The sequence below is a fragment of the Sabethes cyaneus genome, chromosome 2 (genome assembly GCF_943734655.1).
Source record: "Sabethes cyaneus chromosome 2, idSabCyanKW18_F2, whole genome shotgun sequence".
Lineage (NCBI taxonomy): Eukaryota > Metazoa > Arthropoda > Insecta > Diptera > Culicidae > Sabethes > Sabethes cyaneus.
Window position 1 is genome coordinate 138,882,786 of NC_071354.1, and position 22,678 is coordinate 138,905,463.

General features: G+C 40.3%; 1 protein-coding gene across 3 annotated transcripts in view; it reads left to right on the forward strand.

The window, feature by feature from the left end:
- Positions 1-22,678, forward strand: part of LOC128733559 (uncharacterized) — a 39,529-nt gene continuing 16,851 nt past the window's right edge. For all 3 annotated transcript variants that reach the window (XM_053827216.1, XM_053827217.1, XM_053827218.1), the window contains exons 1-2: positions 1-790; positions 9,063-9,128. In XM_053827216.1, coding sequence (XP_053683191.1) covers positions 711-790; positions 9,063-9,128 — 146 coding nt within the window. In that variant the 5' untranslated portion in view covers positions 1-710. The remainder of the gene's footprint in view (positions 791-9,062; positions 9,129-22,678) is intronic.

Genomic DNA, 22,678 nt, shown 5'->3' on the forward strand with positions numbered 1-22,678 from the left:
ACGTGTCGGTCGTGTGATTGCGGAGCAGCCGTGTTTTGGGTTGTGTGGTTTTACGATTTAGACATTTGAGGGAGGAGTTGCGGCGGAAAAAAACTTGACCAGTAACTTTTGCAAGATTTCTCTGACTGCTTCTACGGCTTCAACTTTTTGTTTTTATAGAAAAAAAAGAAATAAAGAGCTTTTTCTTTACGTATAGTCAAAGAAATTCACTCTTATCAAATTTCAACGATTACCTACTTGCTATAAGCAGTAAGGTTCCAGTTGTACGTGTCAAATGAAAATCGTGTGAATACGACATTCAGTAAATGTGGTTTCCGGAATATCGATAAAATAATTGCTGAAGGGAAATAAAATTGCACCAAGTGAAAATTCGATTGATAAATAGTGAATCACAAGAAAAAAATCGGAAAGCGCAAGGCTGAAGTATTTGTGTTGAAAAGGCATGTGAAGAAAACATGCAGTGAAAGGCAAATAAGTGGAACTAGTGCAGAGTCCCGATATAATGAAAGTGCGAAATGAATCGAAGTGAGCGATAATCGTATCGTCTAGGTGATGCAAAAATGGAGCAAAACAAATAGACAATTCAATAAAAATTCGATTGAATTAGTGCTCCAGTAGCGGTGCTTTAGCAAAAATACAGCCGCAGTGGAACAACGACTTGTTTTGTGTCTGACGGCAGAGTTACTATCCGTAAACTACCAGACACAACAATGGCCAGGCTGACCGAAGAAATGGTTATTGCCAGATCCAAACAATCGGATTTGGCTGCTATTAAGAAGCTGAATTGTTGGTGAGTTTTTGAATAAGGGAATCCAAAAAATTATATAATTATTCAATAAAATACATAGTCTCAAAAAGCTAAAAAAGGGATTTCAGTTTAAATAAATAATTTTTTATCTATGTCAAAATACAGACTATCATGGATATTCTACTGCCAAGGGCTCAATTTCACAATTTGGTTATAAATCTTTTATTTTTAATGTTGAAAATTATTTTAAAATTCTCGTGGAAATCAAATGTAGAAAATGTTAGTTCTATTCTTAAATGCTGGTCAGTGCTAATAACGCACTAAAATCAGACAGCAGCAAATTTGATATTAATAAATAAATTTTGTATATGCAATTAAAATAGCATACAATGTTTAAAGAATTAATAAAGAAAACTTTCAACATCAAAAAACTTTTTAAGTAAAGTAACATTTGAACAGTCTTTCAGTTGACCTCGAGTAGTGTCGCTGTTGTATTAAGCCAGTCATTGTATGTTCAAATCTCGACTTCTGGTGAGTTGAAATCAATAGGATCGTACCACGTAATTTTTTCTTACATTAAGTCTATCGGATAAAGTAAGTATAAAATAAAGTTCCGAAAACGGAATGTATCACTAAAATTTACCGCTTGTAAAAATGCGTAATATGTCTCCACAAAAAACAGTGTATCCCAATATTTCTTATAATGCGTTATTAATGCATAAACGTAGATTATGTAAAAGATAGTGCAGTTGACGAATAACTGTAAAGGTTGTAGTTCAAGCTGTCTGCCCAAGTCTGCTCAAACACACAACTTTAATCTAACTCAAAGTATCTGGCATCTAAACATTGCATTGAGTAGCTACGAGTTGATTTTGTGAAGCGTCTAATTTAGCGTTAAAACTTAAAAGTAGCATTGTTTAAGTCCCTTCGTAATCACCAGTGCAAGCATATTCTGTTCAACATAATACGCAAATGTTTTTATAGCTCAACTATCGAGCGTGCGAACAAACGAATGAATTTTTAGATGCAGCACACCGAGAACTATTTTCTCTCTTCGCTTATTTTTATTCACAGCGTCGTTACACAAAACCGGTTCTGTCTCTTCGAACATACGTCGGTGGGGTGGACAGATTACTCAACTGTTCACCTTCTAAATATTTTCGCAAATGAATGCTTGATCCCAATTCCTTCATCAATTAATTCTGACGGTATATGATTTTTGACAAAATTCAGGCACCTCTCTATCGTTCGCTGAATTAGGATTCCCGTTCGCAAATGAATGGACAGAAATCAAGGAAGCAAATATTAAACTCTGCCAACAGCATAAAAAATCAGCAGAATAAATTGCGTGGTCGGAAACGTAGGAATATTAATACGCGAGAGCTACTTTTCAAGCAGTTACTATATATGTATTTTCGTTTAACGTGTTAGAGAATGCTCTTATTTGGAGTCAGCGTAACACCATCACATCATCAATGAAAGGAACGTAGTATCAATGGTTAAGTTTCTATTCGTTTCAAGTTTCTAACTTGAAAACCACAAATGAACCGTCCCGAGTGGTATATTCACCATTGTGTAAATGTCACAGGAGACACGACTGTCGAAAAAACTTTACAATAAACTTTATTACACTATTTTTAACTCTACAATAAACTTTAATACACTATTTTGACGTAGGTATGCGTTAAGAAAATGAACTTTTTTCGGATGGTAATGACAAAAACAAACAGTTTAATTGGATTTGATAAATTTCCATGGAAGGTAATTGAGATCGGAACTAATTGGAACTCATTGAGATCGCTAAATCCCTAAAGGTGAGCAAAGCGCCGGGACAAGACGGAATCCCGAATTTGGCCATTAAAGCGGATATTTTGGAGACTCCCGAATTATTCGGAGCAGTAATGAGTAGATGCCTGGAAGCCGGCCGCTTCCCGGACAGAGGGAAACGACTGAACCTGGTCCTATTGCCGAAGCCTGGAAAACCTCCGGGTGTCCCCTCGTCATATAGGCCGATTTGTCTGCTCGATACTGGCGGCAAGGTGCTGGAGAGGGTTATCCTTAACAGACTCGTACAGTACACGGAGGGTACAAACGGTCTGTCAAGAAACCAATTCGGCTTCCGTAAAGGCAAATCTACGGTGGATGCCATCTTGTCTATCACTAAGACAGCCAAGGTGGCAATCCAGCGTAAGAGGACGGGTATCCGCTATTTTTTTTCTGTATGCCAGAAGGGCATTGGGTTAAAAGGCCACTGCGACAGTTCGCTATTGCGCAGTTGTCACGCTCGACATGAGAAATGCGTTTAATAGCGCTAGTTGGGACTCCATAGCTGACTCGCTTCGGAACGTCCAAGTGCCAGTGTCGCTGTACAGGATTCTGGAAAATTATTTCCAGAATCGAGTGCTATGCTACAACACGGAGGAGCGTCAGAAGTGCGTTCCAATCACCGCAGGGGTTCCGCAAGGTTCCATACTGGGTCCGGTGTTGTGGAACGTTATGTATGACGAGGTGTTGAAGATAAAGTTCCCGGTAGACGTGGTGATTGTCGGCTTTGCGGACGATATCACCTTGGAAGTCTACGGTGAATGCCCAAGCAACAATGTGAGTTTGATTGTACTCTTATGGTGGTTTTCGTGACCAATTTTGGTCTTGAATGCCATCATAAGAGTGTAATAAAACTCAAATTGTTACTTGGGTGTATCAGAGAGTTGACGGCTGCCCACTCTATAAGCATTGTCAAAGATTGGATGCGCTCCAGGAAACTGGAGCTAGAGTATCATAAAACGGAGGTTATCGTGGTGATCAACCGCAAGTCAGTGCAGCAAGCAAATATCAGCATCGGGGACTGAACTATTTCGTCAACGCGACTTAAAACTCCTGGGAGTCATGATCGACGACAAGCTCAAGTTCGGGAGCCACGTCGACTATGCCTGCAAGAAGACTTCCACAGCTTTTTCGGCATTGTCTCGTATGATGTCTAATAGCTCTGCGGTATATGGCAGCAATCGAAGGCTTTTAGCCAACGTGGTCCAGTCCATACTTAGGTATGGCGGACCGGTGTGGCTTTTGGCGTTAGGAACCAAAAGCTACCTAGGTAAGCTGGAAAGTACCTATCGTCTCATGTGCTTGAAAGTGGCGAGTGCGTATCGCACAATTTTATATGACGCAGTCTGCGTCTTAGCGGGTATGATGCTTATTGGCATCATCATCAGTGAGGACGTTGAGTTCTTCAACCAACGTGGAACTCGAGGCATACGGAGTACCAAAAGATCAGCCTCGATGACCACATGGCAGCGGGCATGGTCTGATTCCACAAAGGGCCGGTGGACACACCGACTTATTCCGGAAGTAACCGGGTGGGTCGACAGGCGCCACGGCGAAGTCAACTTCTACCTGACACAGATTCTGTCAGGGCATGGTTGTTTTAGACAGTATCTGCACAAGATCGGGCATGCGGAGCCCCCGCGTGTCCCAAATGCGTGGATGTTGAAGAAACTGCAGAACATGTTTTCTTCATATGCCCTCGTTTCGTGGGCGCGAGATGCAACATGCAGGCAGTAAGCGGCCAGGACACTACGCCGGACAACTTAGTCCAAAGGATGTGTTCTAGCTCGGACGTCTGGGGAGCGGTCAATGCGGCTGCTACCCAGATTGTACTTGAACTACAAAACCGCTGAAGAGCCGATCAACGGCGAGTAAATAGTCCAACTACCATAGTCCAGTAGTTATCTAAGAGGGTGCGTCCCTAAAATAATACCGATAAGGTGGTGCCAGGAAGGATTTAGGCTGGAGAATCGAGTAGGGTTTTAGTGGGTCTGGGTCCTCACGCCCCATTAGGGGGGTCGGGATACCAAACCCCACTCCCTGAGTTGTCTTCTCAGGTGTCTGATAGTACCGTATCTTCTGCGGTGCTGAGCAGATTTCCCTACGCGTTAAAAAAGGAGCATATTTGCAAAAAAAATCCTCAGACCTATCAGTCGAACTCTAACCGTGATGGCTAAAACAGAGAAGCTTACTCCGTCCAGAAGTGTGCGCGTTCAAAGAACACGGACATCATGCGGCACTTTGTGGACACCGGATACGCCCGTTCCGGCATCTACAACATCTTGGCACTATTGGACAACAATCAGAGCATCGAAAAAAAGTCCCCTTCGGACGGTCGACAACCCTGAGCAACAAGAAGCTCCAAAAGATGCTGAACAAGATGGTCAGGACGATTTTCAGGCGAATCACGACGTGGCGGTGGTGATGGACGACGAGACCTATCTCACCCTGGATGGCAATGACTGGCAGGGCACTTCGTAATTTACTTCGCGCACGAAGGAAGTGAGCTCCGAGGTGAAATTCATTTTACACACCAAGTTCCCTAAGAAGGTGCTGCTCTGGCTGACAATCAGCGGGAAGGGGATGTCAAAGCCGCTCCTCTTTCGCTCCGGATTGGCCGTGAAAAGGGAAATTTATAGTACGAAGTGCGTGCCTGCCGGAAGTCGTTCAACAAGAAATATCATAAGGGCGGAGACGCGATGTTCTGGCCGGATCGGCCTATTACTCGATGCGATTGTTGGAGAAGATGGAGCGGCTTAATATCGAAGTCGACTTACCCGCCCAACGTCCCCCAGCTGCGTCCCATCGAGAATTTCTGGGCAAACCTGAAGCGTAAGATCTACTCTAACAATTTTGTCGCGAAAACTGAGGAGAAATTAATAAATAAAACGAAGAGCGTAAATGTCGGTAGAGCTGGAAGCATGACGAGGAATGAATCCCAGTGTGGAGAATACCTTCGCAGTGATAATTCCAATATGCTCGATGAATTCGTCTTTCAAGTTAATTGTGACACCCAAGTCGCAAATTGAGTAAACGCGGTCTACAATATCTAGCCCAAATGCGTATTGATAGTGCACATCATTGTAGCCTCGAGTGAATGTTACCCTTTTACATATTTTAAAGTTGATGCGCATGTCGTTATTGTCACACCAAATTAATAGATTGTTTAGATTCACTTGCAGTTCTAAGCAGTTCGAAAACATCGCCGAACAAAAGTACGGGAGATGACATAATTGCACAGAAGTCGTTTACGAGAAGATTGAAGAGCAATGGCCCGAGCACGCTTCCGTGGGGTACGCCGGAAGGAATAAAAACTTTCAAGATCGAGCGGAATCCACTACAACCAGTGCCGTGTGGTCCGTCAGATATGAACTGAGCCATTCTGTAATCCAATCCGGAAGACCCATGTGGTTCAACTTGGCGATAATCAGAACGTATGGTATAGTATCGAAGGCTTTTGCCAAGTCGACGTACACCGAGTTCAGTTGTCGTTTTGCTTCGATTCCTCTGGATAAAGTAAAAACGTAGCACATCAGATTAGTGATTGTTGACCGGTTCCTCATGAAACCGTACTCTCAGAGATGAATGGTGCAACTGTGTTGTAAGGTGCGCTATTCAGTAGTTTTGATCAACGATCATGGCTACAGTGCGAGAGACACTATGCGCAACTTTTAGCTACACTCAGTGGGAGGTTTGACACAAAGTTCCAGATAGTGACAAATCCAAATCATTATGCCGGAATCACTGGCAATGCAGTTTGATGGAATCTTCTTCTTCTTAAGACGAACGGATAAAGACCCGTTGATCTGTGCCGTTCACAGAAATCATCTTCATTCAACTCGGTGTAAGGCTGCTCACTCCCGGTCTAATCGTTCGCTCCCACCAATTTCGTTTTCAAGAGAGACGATTCACGACTGGTAATTTTGTGAAAGGTCCTCGATGAACTCCAAGCATTCAGTCTGTAGCGTACTTATGATTGAGATATCAAAGATTATGATCGAAATTTCTTAACGTAACTGTAAAACGTAAAATTTTATGATTATGTGCACATTTACAGCAACATAGAAATATAAAAAGAAAGATAGGAATTTGCAGGTATTCAGAAAAAGGGTTACCTAAGCATAGAAGTTTATTGTATTTGTTTTACCTCAAATAACAATTTACGGACTGACAAAGGGTTTACTGAATACAATTGACCATATAAACCACAATAAAAGTGCAATAAAACACTAATTGTTTCTTGGGATATCACTTCTGCCGAACAACGATCAATAACCTGGTGGTAATAATAATAGAAGTATAAAGAGGAAAATTTACACACGCATAGGAATGAAGAAAATATTTCCTGAACACACTGAGAGCAGCGTTGAAAATCGGTCGAAAATCTGGATAACGAGAATAAAAAGATCTAGAAAAAATCTGGCACCAATTTAGGACGGGGACAAAAACAGAAAACAGCTTTTTTTGTTTGGCTAGGCATAAAAAAGTCTAGAAGATCCAGACAAATCTGGAAGATTGGCAACGCTGCTGTAGGCCCAGAAGTGGTTGTCGGTCGGACTCGATTATCCGGGTGAAAAAAACCCCGGTTCACCCGGATAATCGAGTCCGATCTGTATCACCGTTTTTATCTCTCTTGAGAGGAAATGAGCAGTCATTAATTTTTCATCGGAAAGCCTAATTTCGAAGCAGTTTTTGATACTGGGTCAGTCCCGGCGTAGTGGTTAGCATTCACGCCTCTCACGCCGAGGACCACGGTTCAAATCCCAACCCCGCAGAGGTCACGAATGAACCAAGCTGTTAAAGTGACTATAATCTCACAAAAAAAAGCAGTTTTGTATTCACTGTATTCTTCTTGCCAATCTAAACACAGAGAATATATTTCCATGAACCGAACTATTGTTTCTAACACTTTGTTCATAAACTGCTTTTGAAGTTTACAGAATCAATTATGACTTATTTCTCTTTAAGGACTAGATTTCTATCAAATATGTGCATGAGTGAGTGATGTTTCGATTATTAGCTGTGGACAGAACACTTCCTGAACAATTTGTTGAACATGTTTATTATTGTTTAAGCATCTGTCAGTAAACGTGGTGTAAACTAGCAGATCTGGAATCCCACAAGGTAGTCATTTGGGACCGTTAATCTTCCTATTGTGCTTCAATGATGTCAACTATGTACTCAGAGGTCCTCGTTTATCCTTCGCCGACGATTTGAAGATGTACTTGAAGATACGTTCCAAGGACGATGCAATTTGTCTTCAACAAGAGGTTGAGACTTTTACGAATTGGTGCAATCTGAACTGCATGCTCGTCAATCCTGAGAAGTGTTCCATTATTTCTTTTGCCCGGATCAGAGAACCCGTTATTTTTAACTACAAGCTACGCGGTACAGAAATCCAACGTGTCGACCAGGTAAAGGGTCTCGGCGTTATTTTAGATAGCCAGTTATCGTTTAAACGGCATATTTCTTACATTGTGGACAAGGCATCCAGAACATTAGGATTCGTCTTCCGCGTCGCTAAGAGCTTCACTGACGTCTATTGCCTCAAGGCATTATACTGTGGACTCGTCCGTTCGACTCTTGAGTACGGTTCCGTTGTCTGGCATCCATATTACCAAAACGGGATGCAAAGGATTGAATCAGTTCAACGCCGCTTTGCTCTCCGTCGTCTACCATGGCGAAATCCGTTCCAGTTGCCGAGTTATGAAAGTCGTTGTCGAATAATACATTTGGAGACACTACAGACACGAAGGAACATCGCAAGAGCTCTATTTGCTGTCGACAGGTTGCAGGGAAGAATTGATTGTCCTGCTATTCTTGGGGCGATTGATCTAAACGTGCGTCCTAGGGCACTGCGGAACAACTCAATGCTGAGGGTACCTTTTCAACGCACCAACTACGGACGAAACAGCTCATTGACTGGTATACAGCGAGTTTTCAATCGGGTTGCATTCGCTTTTGATTTTAATTTGTCACGTGAAACGGTCCGTCGTAACTTCTCTATGTTTTTTTCAACAAATGACGACTAAGAAAATTGTTAGTGTTTGTAATTGTAATTTCTTGACAGTGTGTGTTAGATTAAGCTACTTATCCATCATTGGGACTATAGTCTGTTGATGTCGACTTAATAAATAAATAAATAAATAAATCTGTCAGTAAACGTGGTGTAAACTAGCAGACACAATGATAAATAAGTTATGTTTCGAAGACGTGGAGATTTCATTTTAAATGAAAATGTGATATGACAATTTTATGTGTCAACAGACAAAATGGTTTAATTTTCCCATGACAATTGTTTCCTACTACGCTTCCTCTGACATCATGTTGGCATTTAATTTATATAATTTATGAGTGCTATGATTTAACATAATCTTAACCCTTTATAAAGTAAAAGTTGTTATTTTTTCTTAGGTACTGCTATAAAAAAATCTAACATTTCGTTTTTTTTTTAATTTCCTCTTTATGCTTTCATTTATCTACTCCACAGGGGAAGTGAACTTAGCGACGTTTCCATCATTCGGCGCATGCGAGGAGTGGAGGTGTTAGCGTTGAGGTATGACATAATATATGTTTAGAAATGCACTTGTTTCCAGTCACGCATTATTCGTATTACTCGTTTCGTAATCGATGTCGTGTAGCATGTAATAAAGCTGCTCCCAATAAGATAAAAGCGCTCTAGCGTGTGACAGTCATTAGTGCTAGTTGCCACGTTCAACTTTCACAATAGTAGTTTACTGTAATAGTACTATCGAATCTAATATTTTGACTATCGATATGTTACAAAGATGAACAAAACAAACACCTTCCGTATGGCGAATGAAACAGAATAAGCAATCGAAACTCGGCAAGCAGTAACATCTCATTCGAGACTCAATAAGCTTTGAGTCATCTTACCAAAACTTAATTCAAATTACTGTATGTACTTAAAAAGCTCCGGTGACAGAGCTCTGATGAGTAAGAACGCGGAAAGCTAAGATTATTAATATATTGAGGCGTAATTGACGAATTTTGTCAGTCACTGGTTATTAGGCGCAAAAATTATAACGGATTTTCACTATGACTATTTTCAATCCAGTCAAATTCATATCATTGCGACTTTGTATTTCATTTCGTATACTCGCTATATGACATTTCAGTGGTCGTAATCTTATATAGACGTCAGCGATCCTTTTTCGTTGACTGCGCAATTCATGTTTCAAAAATGGACACCTTGTTAGATACATTTACACGGTGCTGTAATAAATGCATTGAAACTTCCGCTTATCCGGTGTGTGGGTTATTCAAGAATAAATGTATGAAAAATGCATCTATATTAATTTTAATTTGTCATCTGAATATCGATTTGAATCCGGTTTGAATGTTCATGACCCAAAGTACAAAGTACTCAGTTAAATGATTCAATACAATTCATTTTACGAGACATTCATGTCGCTCACATGGATCGGCCATAAAATTTGGTTAAGTTTCCTCAAAAATCTTTGAAAAAGGACTAGACATAGTATCTTTGTGCATGACTTATTACAAAATAGTAACTGGCTTCTTCGAGTGCGGAAGTGTACGATTGGAAATAGCGGTATCAATTATTGTATACATCCCAGTAGAGCTCCTTGATTTATCAGACACGAATTTATGTGCATTTATACAGTAATGCATTAAACAAACTCAGCTGTTAACAGCATAGTAACACAACACGCAATCCACCACCTATAGTAAAGTCGGCAATTTTGAAGTGAGAGACTCATCGATGCTGAGGTATAGTTATCTGATCACTTTTACTTTGCACCACTAACCGCACAATCACGTGATACGCTTCAGTGCGATAAAAATTATATCTAGCGTTGTAGCACCGTTTGTCGAAGTTGCTTAGGATGGATGACGTGAGCCAATTTTTTACGACAGGGGCGTAAATAATATTGCTATGGTAATGACTACTACCTAGTGAAAATGTTTTCGAGCCCGTAGATTTAAATTTTGTTTGCCACTAATTCCCGTTACTGATAATTATGCGTGAATTTTACCATTTTCACAGCAAAGTAGTGTAGTGGTGTAATTTCGTTCCGAAAAATGAAACTTTTTAAGTTTCAGTCTCAGGTTCAGACGCACCGCAACTTTCCTTGCTATCGCGCTATTGATTAACATCTCAATCGTATGTATGTGCTTGTTTATTAGATACTACATTTATTACTTTTCAACACCAATGCTGATCCACCTGTATTGTTATAGTTTCGTTTAGTAAAAGTCTTTATTATGCTACCTCTCGTCCCATACATCTCGTCAGATCATTATGGTTTCGTCCCAAAGCGATCAACTACCACCAACCATGTGACATTCCCTTTTTTGTCACTCGCCATATGGAGAAAGGCTCGCAAGTAGACACCATTTATACTGATCTGTCGGCTGCATTTGACAAAATGGATCACGAAATTGCACTGGCTAAATTCGAGAGATTGGAAATTTATGGTAGCATATACTTTTAGCTGCGTTCTTACCTGATCGGAATCGGACGAAATATGTCCGTTAAGGTAGAAGATTATGTTTCGTCTTCGTTTCAAGTTAAGTCCGAATTTCCACAAGGCAGCCATCTTGGTCCGTTTCTTTTCCTGTTATACATGAATGATGCAAACTTGATCCTGGATTGTTATTAAATTTTCACGCTGATGATCTGAAGCTTTGTTAGGTCATCAACAAACCAAATGACGCTCTCTCTCTTCAACGACTCGTGCCGGTGGGGCTCTTGAAGAGAACGGATTTCATTGCACAGTCATCTGGCATCCTGGCGACATGGCCGGGCCACCGTAGTCTCCAAACTTTCGCCAGGTATACGATGGGAATCTCTCCTAGTAATGCCTGCAACTCGTGGTTCATACGCCTAGCCTACTCTCCGCTATTCGCCAAAAATCGTCCGCAACACCTTTCGTTCAAATACGGCAAGTGCACGTATGTCTTCTGTGAGCCAAATTACTGTCTCAAGTCTGTAGTAGACTACCTGTCTTATTGGCCTTTTGTGCATCGTCAGGTTTGTGCGACGACGTATGCTCCTTGATCGAAGCGGCTTGCGGAGAGAAAAGTAGGCACGATTTCTAGCCTGAATGCGTCGTTGAATCTTCTTACTCGTATTATTGTCGGCGAAGACCAGAGATTTCATATATACGAACTCATCAACCACTTCCAGTACACCGCCATCACTGTCCGTGGGAGGCAAACGGCTAGGCTATTTAGGCTAGGAGTTGGCTTCTCTTCTCGTTTTGATGCCCGTTCGCCTGATTACACCTTCAATAGCGATCTTGAATAACTTACAGGATCGACTCTATCGTATGCTGCTGTATCGTCTCCAACGGGAAAATGCTGCTCTGAAATCCACGGAAATACGATGCGTGGGCACGTTGTACTCCCGACGTTTCTGGGGGATTTCGGAAAGTAAACATTTGATCCGTAGTAGCACGGGCCTCCATAAAGGCCTGATACTGCCCTACGATTTTTTTGCTATTGACGATAGATGACGCAATAAAATCTAGGAGAGCACCTTGTAGGCGACGTTGACCAGCGTAATGCGATGGTAGTAGCTAAATTGCTGAGCCGATCGCCCTTTTTGTAGCTGGGACAGACTACACCTTTCATCCACTCCTCCACTAGTTTCTCCTTCTCCTCCTAAATCCTTGAAAGAATACAGTTAAGTGCTGTTGCTAGCGGTTCTTAGCCATTTGTGTAGAGTTCTGCCGGAAGTCGGTCGGGCTGCATCTTATAGTCAGTACGCTGTTATCGTTTGTAGGTACTCCTAGGTTAACTTCTGTTGCGTCTCTTTCTGTCATATCGCCATTGAGTTGCTCATGGAAGAAATGCTCCACCTGTTAACCACTTCATGATCGTTTGTGATTAGATCCCCTCCCTCGTCCCTACACATGTCAGGTTTAGGTATGTAGTAGAGTGTCCCAAAATAGCACTATATCAGAAAACCCGCGGGCTCCCCCTCAAATGATAGCTTAGGGCGTCATAACAAAACTTTTATATGGCGTCAACATTGGTTGACGCGATTTAGGGGTCGCATCAATCTTCTATAACTAACGCTTAGACATCATTTTGGAGCAAACCTACTTAGTGTTCATGTTACGATTTTTCACACATCGTACCTAATAAAATAAATGCACCCTTTTTAAAAGTGATTCTTGAGCCTAAATGGTGCCAAATTCTGAGGAAGGTGCATATTTCCTCTTATCCAAAACGTAGGTGACGTTTAGAATAAATAGTTCAAGTTTTGTCATTTATCTCTTTCACATAAACCTGCTAAATTTTGAAAATTACAGAAATATGTTTCGTTCCGCCCTCATAAAATCGTGAATATCTCAGTGTGATTTGAACAAAAGTCCATACTTTCTTCTGCAAAGATGTTTGTCAGAAAATTTCCCATCTATACAGTATAGCTACGTTGCTCTGAGATACTGTTCGATACCCTGTTTTGACGTTTATTTAAATGAAATTTCGAAAATTTCAAAATTTTGCCGAATTCAATAAATTTCTGTAACTAAGTATGACTCCAGACGTGTCACCATCAATGTATCATATCAATGATGTGATAATGTCAATGATTATGAAAAATAGTTAAGTATCTTGTTTCATCTACTTTAACATGTCTAAAAATAATTTTTTGAATTTACTTCTAAAAATGCCATTTTTGCATAAAACTCAAATGTGCGACCCCTAAATCGCATAAACCAATATGGACGTCATATAAAAGTTTTGTTGTGACACCTTAAGCTATCATTTGAGGGGTGAGCCCCCGGGTTTTCTGACATAGTGCTATTTTGGGACACTCTAGCAGTGGCGACTCGTCCGCATGTTCAACCTGTTCATAGAACAGGCAAACAAAATTCAGCCCGACAAAATTTCGTTTGCACCGACGCATATGCAATGCAATACGAATTTAATTTCGTTACGAAGCTGATGAGCAAACCGTTCAACTCGACATTTGAACGTTGCTTCAGAAATCTCAATGCACAAGCATACCAACGCATTATTCCTGGTATTGATTCTTGATACTGAATTAGTACCAGGAACAATGTGTTGGTACGAAGGAGGTAAAAAGAGAATGTGACACAGCTTTTACTCAAAAGCGCGGGCGCTTTATTGTCTCGTTCATCTTCAGCATTGAACAACTTACTACCACATATCCCTATGGCCTACGCTTTGATTCCATTTTTTATTTAGTTAGGAAGCTAATGAGCAAAACGTTCAACATGACGTTTGAACGTTGCTTTAGAGATTAACACCAGGAACAATGTGTTGGTACGAAGGGGATTTGAAAAGAGCGCGGTTGGCATGTATTATTCGCAAAACTTTCTCAATAACTCGTTCATCTTTAGCATTGAACAACTTACGCATATTGCTTGTTGCTTGTGTTGCGTGTGAGGTGGGCTTGTGCGCGCATCGCAGTAAGGTGGTAGTTCTTGAATTTGTTTCAAAAGGTAAATTGAACGAGAAGTTTTCGGTTCGTAATTAAAATTCAGAGACGAGTTTGCTGGTAAAGTAAACCGTCGTATTCCGTTGCTATTTAAATAAATAGGGATATTCACGTAGCGATAGCTATGTTGCGAATACGGAGTATTGCGTATTTATACTGCCGCTACTCGCATAACAGTTCCATCTCCATAGAAACTGGAACTGCAATGCGAATTGCGGCAGTATATACACGAAATACACCGTTTACGCAACATGGCAAGCGCTACGGTGAAAACCCCTAATGTTTGTTTTATTTACATTTACATTTATTCATTTATGATTAAAATATAGAAACTCGATAATAAAAAAAACCTGCATATTAATGTGTATTTTTCGCTGGTTGAACAGGTAAGCTAAACCCCCACGAGTCGCCACTGCACTCTAGTGTGTAGTCTTCACGAGTTTGGTTCACCTTCTCGTAAAACATGCGCGTGTCATTAGCCGGAATAGTTGTCCCAGCTCCTCACGATCTCTTTCCTCCTTTTTGGGCCGCACTCTCCCCCGTGGATATGCTTAGATAGTTTCTCCAAGCTTTTTTTTGCCTCCATCGCTTATTAGCATTTTCCGCCAAAGCAATCATTTGGTGCGCTCGAGGTTTTCTCACTTAGCACCTTGGTTGCAGCCTCATTAACGACCGAGCGTATCATACTCCATCCGATTTCGCGAGTCGAAGCATCTAGCTTCACAAGTGAGGAAGTGAGAGCTACACACTTAAAAAACTCAGCAAAATTTGCCGAGATTTGGACAGCCGAGCGGTTGGTGAAAATTTCAGTTTTGCAAATCGACGTTTACGGATCTTTACTAACTTTTGGCATCATAAAAAATTTTACCGAACACTCGGCTGTCCAAATCTCGGCAAAATTTTGCTGACTTCGGCACTTTTTTAAGTGTGTACATCAAGTACGCGCTCGCAGCTTTCGGCAACTCACGGGTTGTCTAATTGTCTAACCCAGGAAGGCGACTTTGTCGCGAGGTATAAACCGTCAATAGTTTTGAGCGCACATGTACTGCTACTAGGTAACGGTCCGAGTCGATATCCCCACCGCGTACGTTAGTAATGCTCGAGGAAACCGACCCTCGATGAGAATATGGTTGATTTGGTTCAAGGTTCGTTGGTCAGATGATATCCAAGGCTTTGTGGATATTTTTGCGTAGAAAGAAAGTGCTTTTGATCACCAATCCTCGGGAAGCTGCAAAGTTGATGAATCGCAGGCCGTTATCCTTCGTGTCAATGTGCAGCCCTTGGGGCCCGACCACCGGTCTTTACTTTCCTGCCGACCTGGGCGTTCATATTTCCGTTGACGTTCTTGATGTCCTGTGGCGTGCAGCTATCGTACGTTGCCTCCAGCTGCACATAGAACGCTTCTTTCTCGTCCTCGGATCTACCTTCGTGTGGACAATGCATGTTCATGATGGTGTAGTTGAAGAAACGGCCTTTTATCCTGCACAGGCACATCCTCTCGTTGATCGTTTTCCAGTCAATTACGCGATCCTGCATTTTGCCCATCCCTACAAAGCCCGTTCCCAGCTCCTTGGTTGCTGTACCACTCTGGTAAAATTGTGCTTTACCGCCGTGTCACGATGCCGAGCTTTCGGAGCTCTAACTGATCGAGTAGCACCCTATCGCCACCAACGAAATTTAGCGATCTGCAGTTCCAGGTAACAACCATGTCCTTATTTCGTCGCCTTTGTCCATGCCGAATGTCCCGAGTACAGTTTCCTTGGTTGTCTTTAGTGTGTTAAATTTAGATAGGTAGCCGTACTAGGGCCACGCTACCGCGTCTCGTGATGGGGCCGCCATCTTATAGTGTCGATACAACACTCTGCCTCCTCGTTTCTATTGGTATACGACCCTAGTTTCCACCGGGATTGGTTACACGACTTCCGCTAAGGTTGCTCGCATTCCGGCTGGTACAACGTGGCGGTAGGGATAGGAGTTACTGGATAAGAAGCTGAGGACCACTATGGGGTCTGTTTTACGCATTAGCCCGCCATTTACCAACCTAAGAAGAAGAAGTATAGGTTCCGATTATAAAAGTTTTACAAATCGTGTGGTCCAACTATCACCACGAATTTGAAAGAAAATTAACTACGCTGCGTCACGTCCTAAAATGTATGATAGTTAGTCTTTACCAAAATGTATTACGAATTAAATATAAGTAATCTTTATCAGAGCTGTTATAAATCGGGCATTATTTTAAAGAAGTTTAGTTAGAATGTCTATTTTTTTCACTAACATATCAAAGCCAAAGCCTGGGTGCTAATTCCGTTATCGAAATTTGACCTTCTGTTTTTATACGACAGCCTTCGCAACCAGCTGTTAGAATACAGGACAGTGCGGGGTCAGCAGGCTTGGCATACACTTTACGCTTCGATTTTGCTCTTTAGATTACTGCATCTCAGCCAAGCAAAATGTGAAAAAGTGATGTATGGGGCGTTTGTAGAATTTGTTATTATCTACAATATCGCTGAAGTAAGCATTACTGTGCATTTTGTATTTATGGCGCTATAAGGCTGCTATTCCCTTGGTAGCAAAAAGAGCGCTCTTTTTGCTACCAACGACATTGCTGCCGTACAGCGCCGTAAATACTAAAGATAAAACTTCACTTTCTTTAGCAATATTATAGATAATTACTAGTTCTACAAATGCCCCATACACCACTTTTTCAAGTTCTGCTTGACTGAGGAGCAGTAATCAAAAGAGCAAAATCAAAGCGAAAATTGTATGCCAAGCCTGGGGGTCAGTGCTACGATCCTATTGACTCTAACAGCCTCTCCCAGCCGGGATTCGAACATATAACATGACAAAAATAGCATGTTATAAATCTGTTACGTTTACCTGACGGAAATCAAAAACTGGTAAATATTCATCGGCATAGAAAAGGCTACTGTACGCTACATGAACTGCGTTAACAACTGCATATCTTTTTCGCATATTTATCTAGTTCAGCAGAAGGCACAATTTATGCGGTACGTCTTTTGTTTAGAGAAAGTCGTCTCTCTCCGATTTTCCCTAATTATGGTTATGTATACGCCGATATGATCACTCATACGTAGGTAACCGAATGTATGTTGGATTTTCAATAGAAAATGATTGGAATACAAATAACGTTTTGGTTACGTTTGTTGAGGAACATGAATAAAAATTTTCGTTGGTATTTGCAGCATGTTAGTATATTAGACTTTAGTATTTTAATATTGGACTTTTAAACTTGTTTTATAGTAATACAAGATTTAACAATACCTCGTTTATTCTTCTATTATTGTTAGTTGAAATGTATCAATTGGTGTTTATGTATCTGCTTCGTTTGTCAACAATATTTGTGTTTGTCAACAACAATAATATATACAATATTTAAATTTTTTAATGTTATTGTCGATGGAGTACGTCGTTTTAAACATTACCATCTGCAATAGCTTATAAATAAGTCTGCTCATGGTACAACCATCCTTAAATACCTTCGAGTGCACCGATAAGACATCTGAAGAGCATTCATTTGAACGGCAGCAGCAAAAGAGAGAAAATAATTAAATCAAAAACAATTTGTTAGTGTATGGCGCTTTGTTGATGTTGATGAAGATAAATTCATAGAGTTGCTTCCATCGGTGCTTGTAGCTGTAATACACCGTTATATCACATGTGATTTCATTTTTCAACGTTACAAAATCACCACATATATTATTGAAACATTCGTATCGTAACTGCGTATTTGCTTTAAAATAATAAATTGTTTGTTTTTTCTAATTGCGTAAGTTTTACTTTAATAACTACCTTATGGCTTTAGATTGTCTTTCGACTTTTGATGCAATTTTAGAGCTTGCTTGTGGAATGTGTTACCACTACTATCGAGATCTGTCATAAGATTTAATCATTCAAGACGTTTTCGGGATGGATGGATCATTACTGCTTTCATAACCATTTAAGGGGTGACATTATTACCATATTAAGGTAGATAAGATTCTCTTACAAGGCAAATTTTAAACCTTGTCACAACAATTCTAGAATATTTTATGTGTGATGTAAGCGAAGCCTATTTTGCAGAGATGAAACCGATTCCTTACGTTGTACATACATATCATATGAAATATGAAATCGATAATTGAAGTTTAGGTATTCTGCGTAACATGAACAATTGATGCTTTTTGAGTGACATTCACTTCGATGAAAAAGAACCAAGCAAAAATTATTCTAAGCAAACAATTTATTAGTACATAACTGTTGTATGAGCAGAGCTCATTAAACTTGCACTACTTTTTCGTGTTCGTTAGTCAGACCATCAATAGCAAATCCATTGTACGTACATATACCCAAAATTCAATATCAACCTGGGCAGCAGCGAATGTGATTAACCCACATTCATGCTTGCTCCGCTATACGTTAACTGCCGAAGGTTGACTTTGGGCCAGTTTGCAGTGCTTGTAGCGCTGTTTAGCTTTTACTCTCTAAACGTCGCTAGTCCTAGGTACTGATTCAATAAATGAATAAATATATACCACGACCTTCGGCATTATAATTTTGTTTCCACTATTTGTGTGTAAGCAACTCTTCCGTCGTCCACACCACATTAAGCACTCGAGTGTTTCATTCATCGGAAGGTGTCGTCCGGTCACATAATTTGTGTTGAAAAGGAATAGGGCGAAATGCAATTTGAGGTCAATAACTTTTTAATTATTCAAGTCATACATTGTTGGGACGTGTCATGTCGATGTGGCTTTAAGAGGACATAAACGGCATAAAGTTTTGAAAAAAACACAGTTTTTATTTCAAATTTACAATTTTACAGACTTTTCCGCTTATTTTGATACTAATTTTGTAATGATACGACCGCGGAAAGTGGATGAAAAACGATCATACACTTAAGTATTCCAATGCGAAGCGGAATAAACTCGTCGTAATAAAACGACGCTACAACGTCACTTACAAAATTAGTATCAAAATTAGCGGAAAAGTCTGTAGAATCGAGACTTGGAATGAAACCCGATATAATCCACCTGATCATTTTTTTTTTAATTTTTCATGTTTTGAGGCAAAATTTAAAAAAATGAAGCTGCTCTCGCAGCAACAGACATGCAAGGTGTTTTGTTTTTATAGGAAATCATACAGATATTTCTGACAAAAAAGCGGATACTTGGTATACTTTGTTCTACGTTATTTTTACACAACGAAGATCCCTCGCAATGGTGCTGTGAATAGCTTGTTCTATAGTGTGAACTAATCTAATGGATGCCGTGAAGCAAAGTTCCTAAGAGTCGGTGTCGATTTCACTGTTGGTTGTTAACACTAAACGTACCGACTGAACTCCATGAAATTTATCTATCTTTACCTATAAAAATGGATTTCTGTCTGTCTGTCTGTTTGTATGTTCCTTATAGAATCGAAAATTACTGAACCGATTGGCGTGAAAATTTGTATGCAGTGGTTTTTGGGGTCGAGAAAGGTTCTTATGATGGTTAGAGAGCCCTTCTCCTAAAACGAGGGCTCCCATACAAATGAAATACAAATTTCCTCATATCTCTAGAACTGATCAAGCAAATTTAACCAAATTTGGAGGCGAGAATTTTTTCTATGGTGAATTAGAACCACTCCCCACTTTAGGAGGGGAGCCTCCCATACAAATAAAATACAAATGAAATACAAATTTCTGCATTACTCGAGAATAATCAAGCAAATGGAACCAAATTTGGCAAATGGGGGATTTAGGAGGCATGAATTTATTTTATGATGGTTTGAGACCACTTACCGCTGTGGTAGGTAGGGATGCTATACCGATTTTACCGGTATTACCGGGCTATTTTCCAATACCGAATTACCGGTTTTTCCACGATCAAAAACCGGTATTTTCGGTATTTTTTTTGCATGATCAAATAATAACTCAAGAAGCCAGAATCGCTGGTAAAACTTTTGAAGCGTAGAGTAAACTTAATTTCTTGATTGAACCAGAGTGCCTCGTGTTTTCCAAGCAGCCGTCTCCATTCAACTCGTTCCACTCCATGGGCTACTCGTCGCCAATTTCCCATTTGTCTCAGAAGTCGCAAATTTGATCGAGTCATCTTGCACGTTGAACCCCTCTGTTCCTGGTGCTGATGGGGTCGGGGAAGAGAACTGTCTTCCGGCATCTTCGACGTGTCCATCCCACCGTAGCCTACCGACTTTCGTCAGCTGTACGATGAATCTCCCCGAGCAATGCTTTTAGTTCGTGATTTATGCGCTTCTGCCACTCTCTGCTTTCAATTTGTACTCCACCAAATATCATCTGTAGCATCTTCCGGTCAAACACGACAAGGGCGCGTATTTCCACCTTGAGCGATGTCACAGCTTCAAGTCCGTAAAGAACTACCGGTTAAATAAGGGTTTTGTACATTGTCTGCTTCGTACGACGGCGTATGCTTCTTGATCGTAGCGTTTTGCGAAGAGCAAAGTAGGTCCAATTTCTTGCTTGTATGCGCCAAATAATTAAGAATATTGCGTAATAGAATAAATGTGCGATATCAGTGAAGCTATTCAGAAAATCTTCAGTTTCTAGGACAAACTGGAATAGAAATAACTTTATGTTTAGTTAGAATAACCTGTTGGCAGGGCTGAGACAATTCTGCGGGCTTCAATCATCGCTTCGATCGTTTCTGTCCGATCTGAGAAGCAACGATGGCTCGACTAGGTTGAAGCCGACTTGCGTGTGTTGAGACGCGCAACGAATGGACGACGAGTAGCCCAGGACCGACAATGGAGAGGAATTCTTGATACGACAAGAGCCACGTCGGCTCTCGGTTGGTAAAGTTGGCAAGCCGATGACAGAATAACTTTCTTTTGTACCTGACGATCATCATTTCACTTGTGATTTTCCTGCTGTTTTTCGTTCAACTCAGTGTTTGCAGTTTTCTGTCCTATGACAGTTAGAGCCTGTTGACAAATACCGGTTTCACATATTTATAAAGGTACCTGGTATATAGCCGTCGAAGTTCATGTTATAATTTAATCTCTTTTTGCTTGCAATATTTTAGTTTTCGGCTTTTCAACTTATAGTTTATTTTACTGCTAAGCAAAGCATAAATGTATCTTCAATAAGAAATATCCTAATTTATGTGCCTATATCATGAAAAATGAGCTTTAACGATGAGTGATCCTATAGATAACTGTATGACCGTAAAGTTACTTAAGGTTCAAAGACGCGTCATTGATTTCTGGGATTTCAAAAACAGTTTTTATGCTCAAAACAAAAGATGTGTTCACGAAAATTTACCATTATGTTCTTCGAGTTTGTCAGAACACATTTCGATAAATGTTCGTAAACATATCTCTTGTTTTGAGCATAAAAACTGCTTTTGAAATCCCAGAAATCAATGACGCATGTTTGAACCTTAAGCAATCTAAGAAGTATCAATCACCGAGTGAAAAGATACTTAGGAAGTGCTAAATATAAATATCCGAGCGCATTGTAGCCCACACGCAAACTTTTTCGCATAAAACGCGAAGCTTTTGTTAACTTTACCCGGATGGAGTTACAAAAAAATCATAGACTGATCACGGACATTCCGTGTAGAAACATTGTAAGCAACGGACGCACTAAGCCAGTTGCAATATCTTATCTGAGTTTTAGATAAGTACTGTTTGATGCCGTTCATGTGATTCGTTAGCGCGGTTGTTTTGCATCGTTTAAGAAATGGCAAAAGCGCAATTTCGTTCTCTTTTTTGAATATGAATGTTTCCTCATATTTTTATAAACAACGTTGAACAAATAATGTTCAAACTAAAGCATTCGACGGACGGGGTTTACACATAAATTGTTGTGCCTTACTCAATGTTCCTTATGCGAAATAGCAAAGTTTACCAGTAAACGTGAGTAATAAAGAAAAAACAGAGTTAAATGTTTTACAGCTCAACCTTTTCATCGCGCTGGTACGATTTTCAAGGCACTGCACTAAATATACCTAATGTAATTCTAGTGTACTGAGCTTACCCTGTACTAAGCTTAATCAGAAGCTTTCAGGATTGATCATTTGCAGAATTGATGGCTGATGGACATAAAGAGAGTCCTCTAAAAGAAATCCATAAAACTACTCCAACACAGTGGGACGGCTTTCAACAGTTCATTTGGAAACGCAAATTTGCCAATCATTCTTTCAAAAGAGGACTTCATGGGTGGAAACATGCAAAGAGAAAGTTTTTTTCCGGTTGTCATCAGCTCAACCTAATGGCTCCAACAGTTATATACTTATGTATAACGAGAAGCTACGCAAATCGCTATTATTATAGCGCGACATGCAACACGCCTCGCTTACGCTGAAATAGTTGGCCTATGTTCTATCATTATTTTTCCGCAGCCTTTGAAACTTTATGTTTTTCACACTTTCGGTGTTTTGTTTACACGTACCTACCTTGAATTCGTAAACCTACGGTGGGTGGCTACGGTGAATCAAGGTTACGGTTCGTACACTGTTTAAAGCAAGAAAATGAATGATGGTGGAAAGAAAAAGACCATAGATGTAAGGATACGAATGGCACGATGATTAAGCGTTTCGAATTTATTTCATTCATTCGAATAAATCAATATTTTCAAATTCAAAATGAAAATGTCTTTTTAAAATGATCCTACAATTGATGCCTCGGCTGAC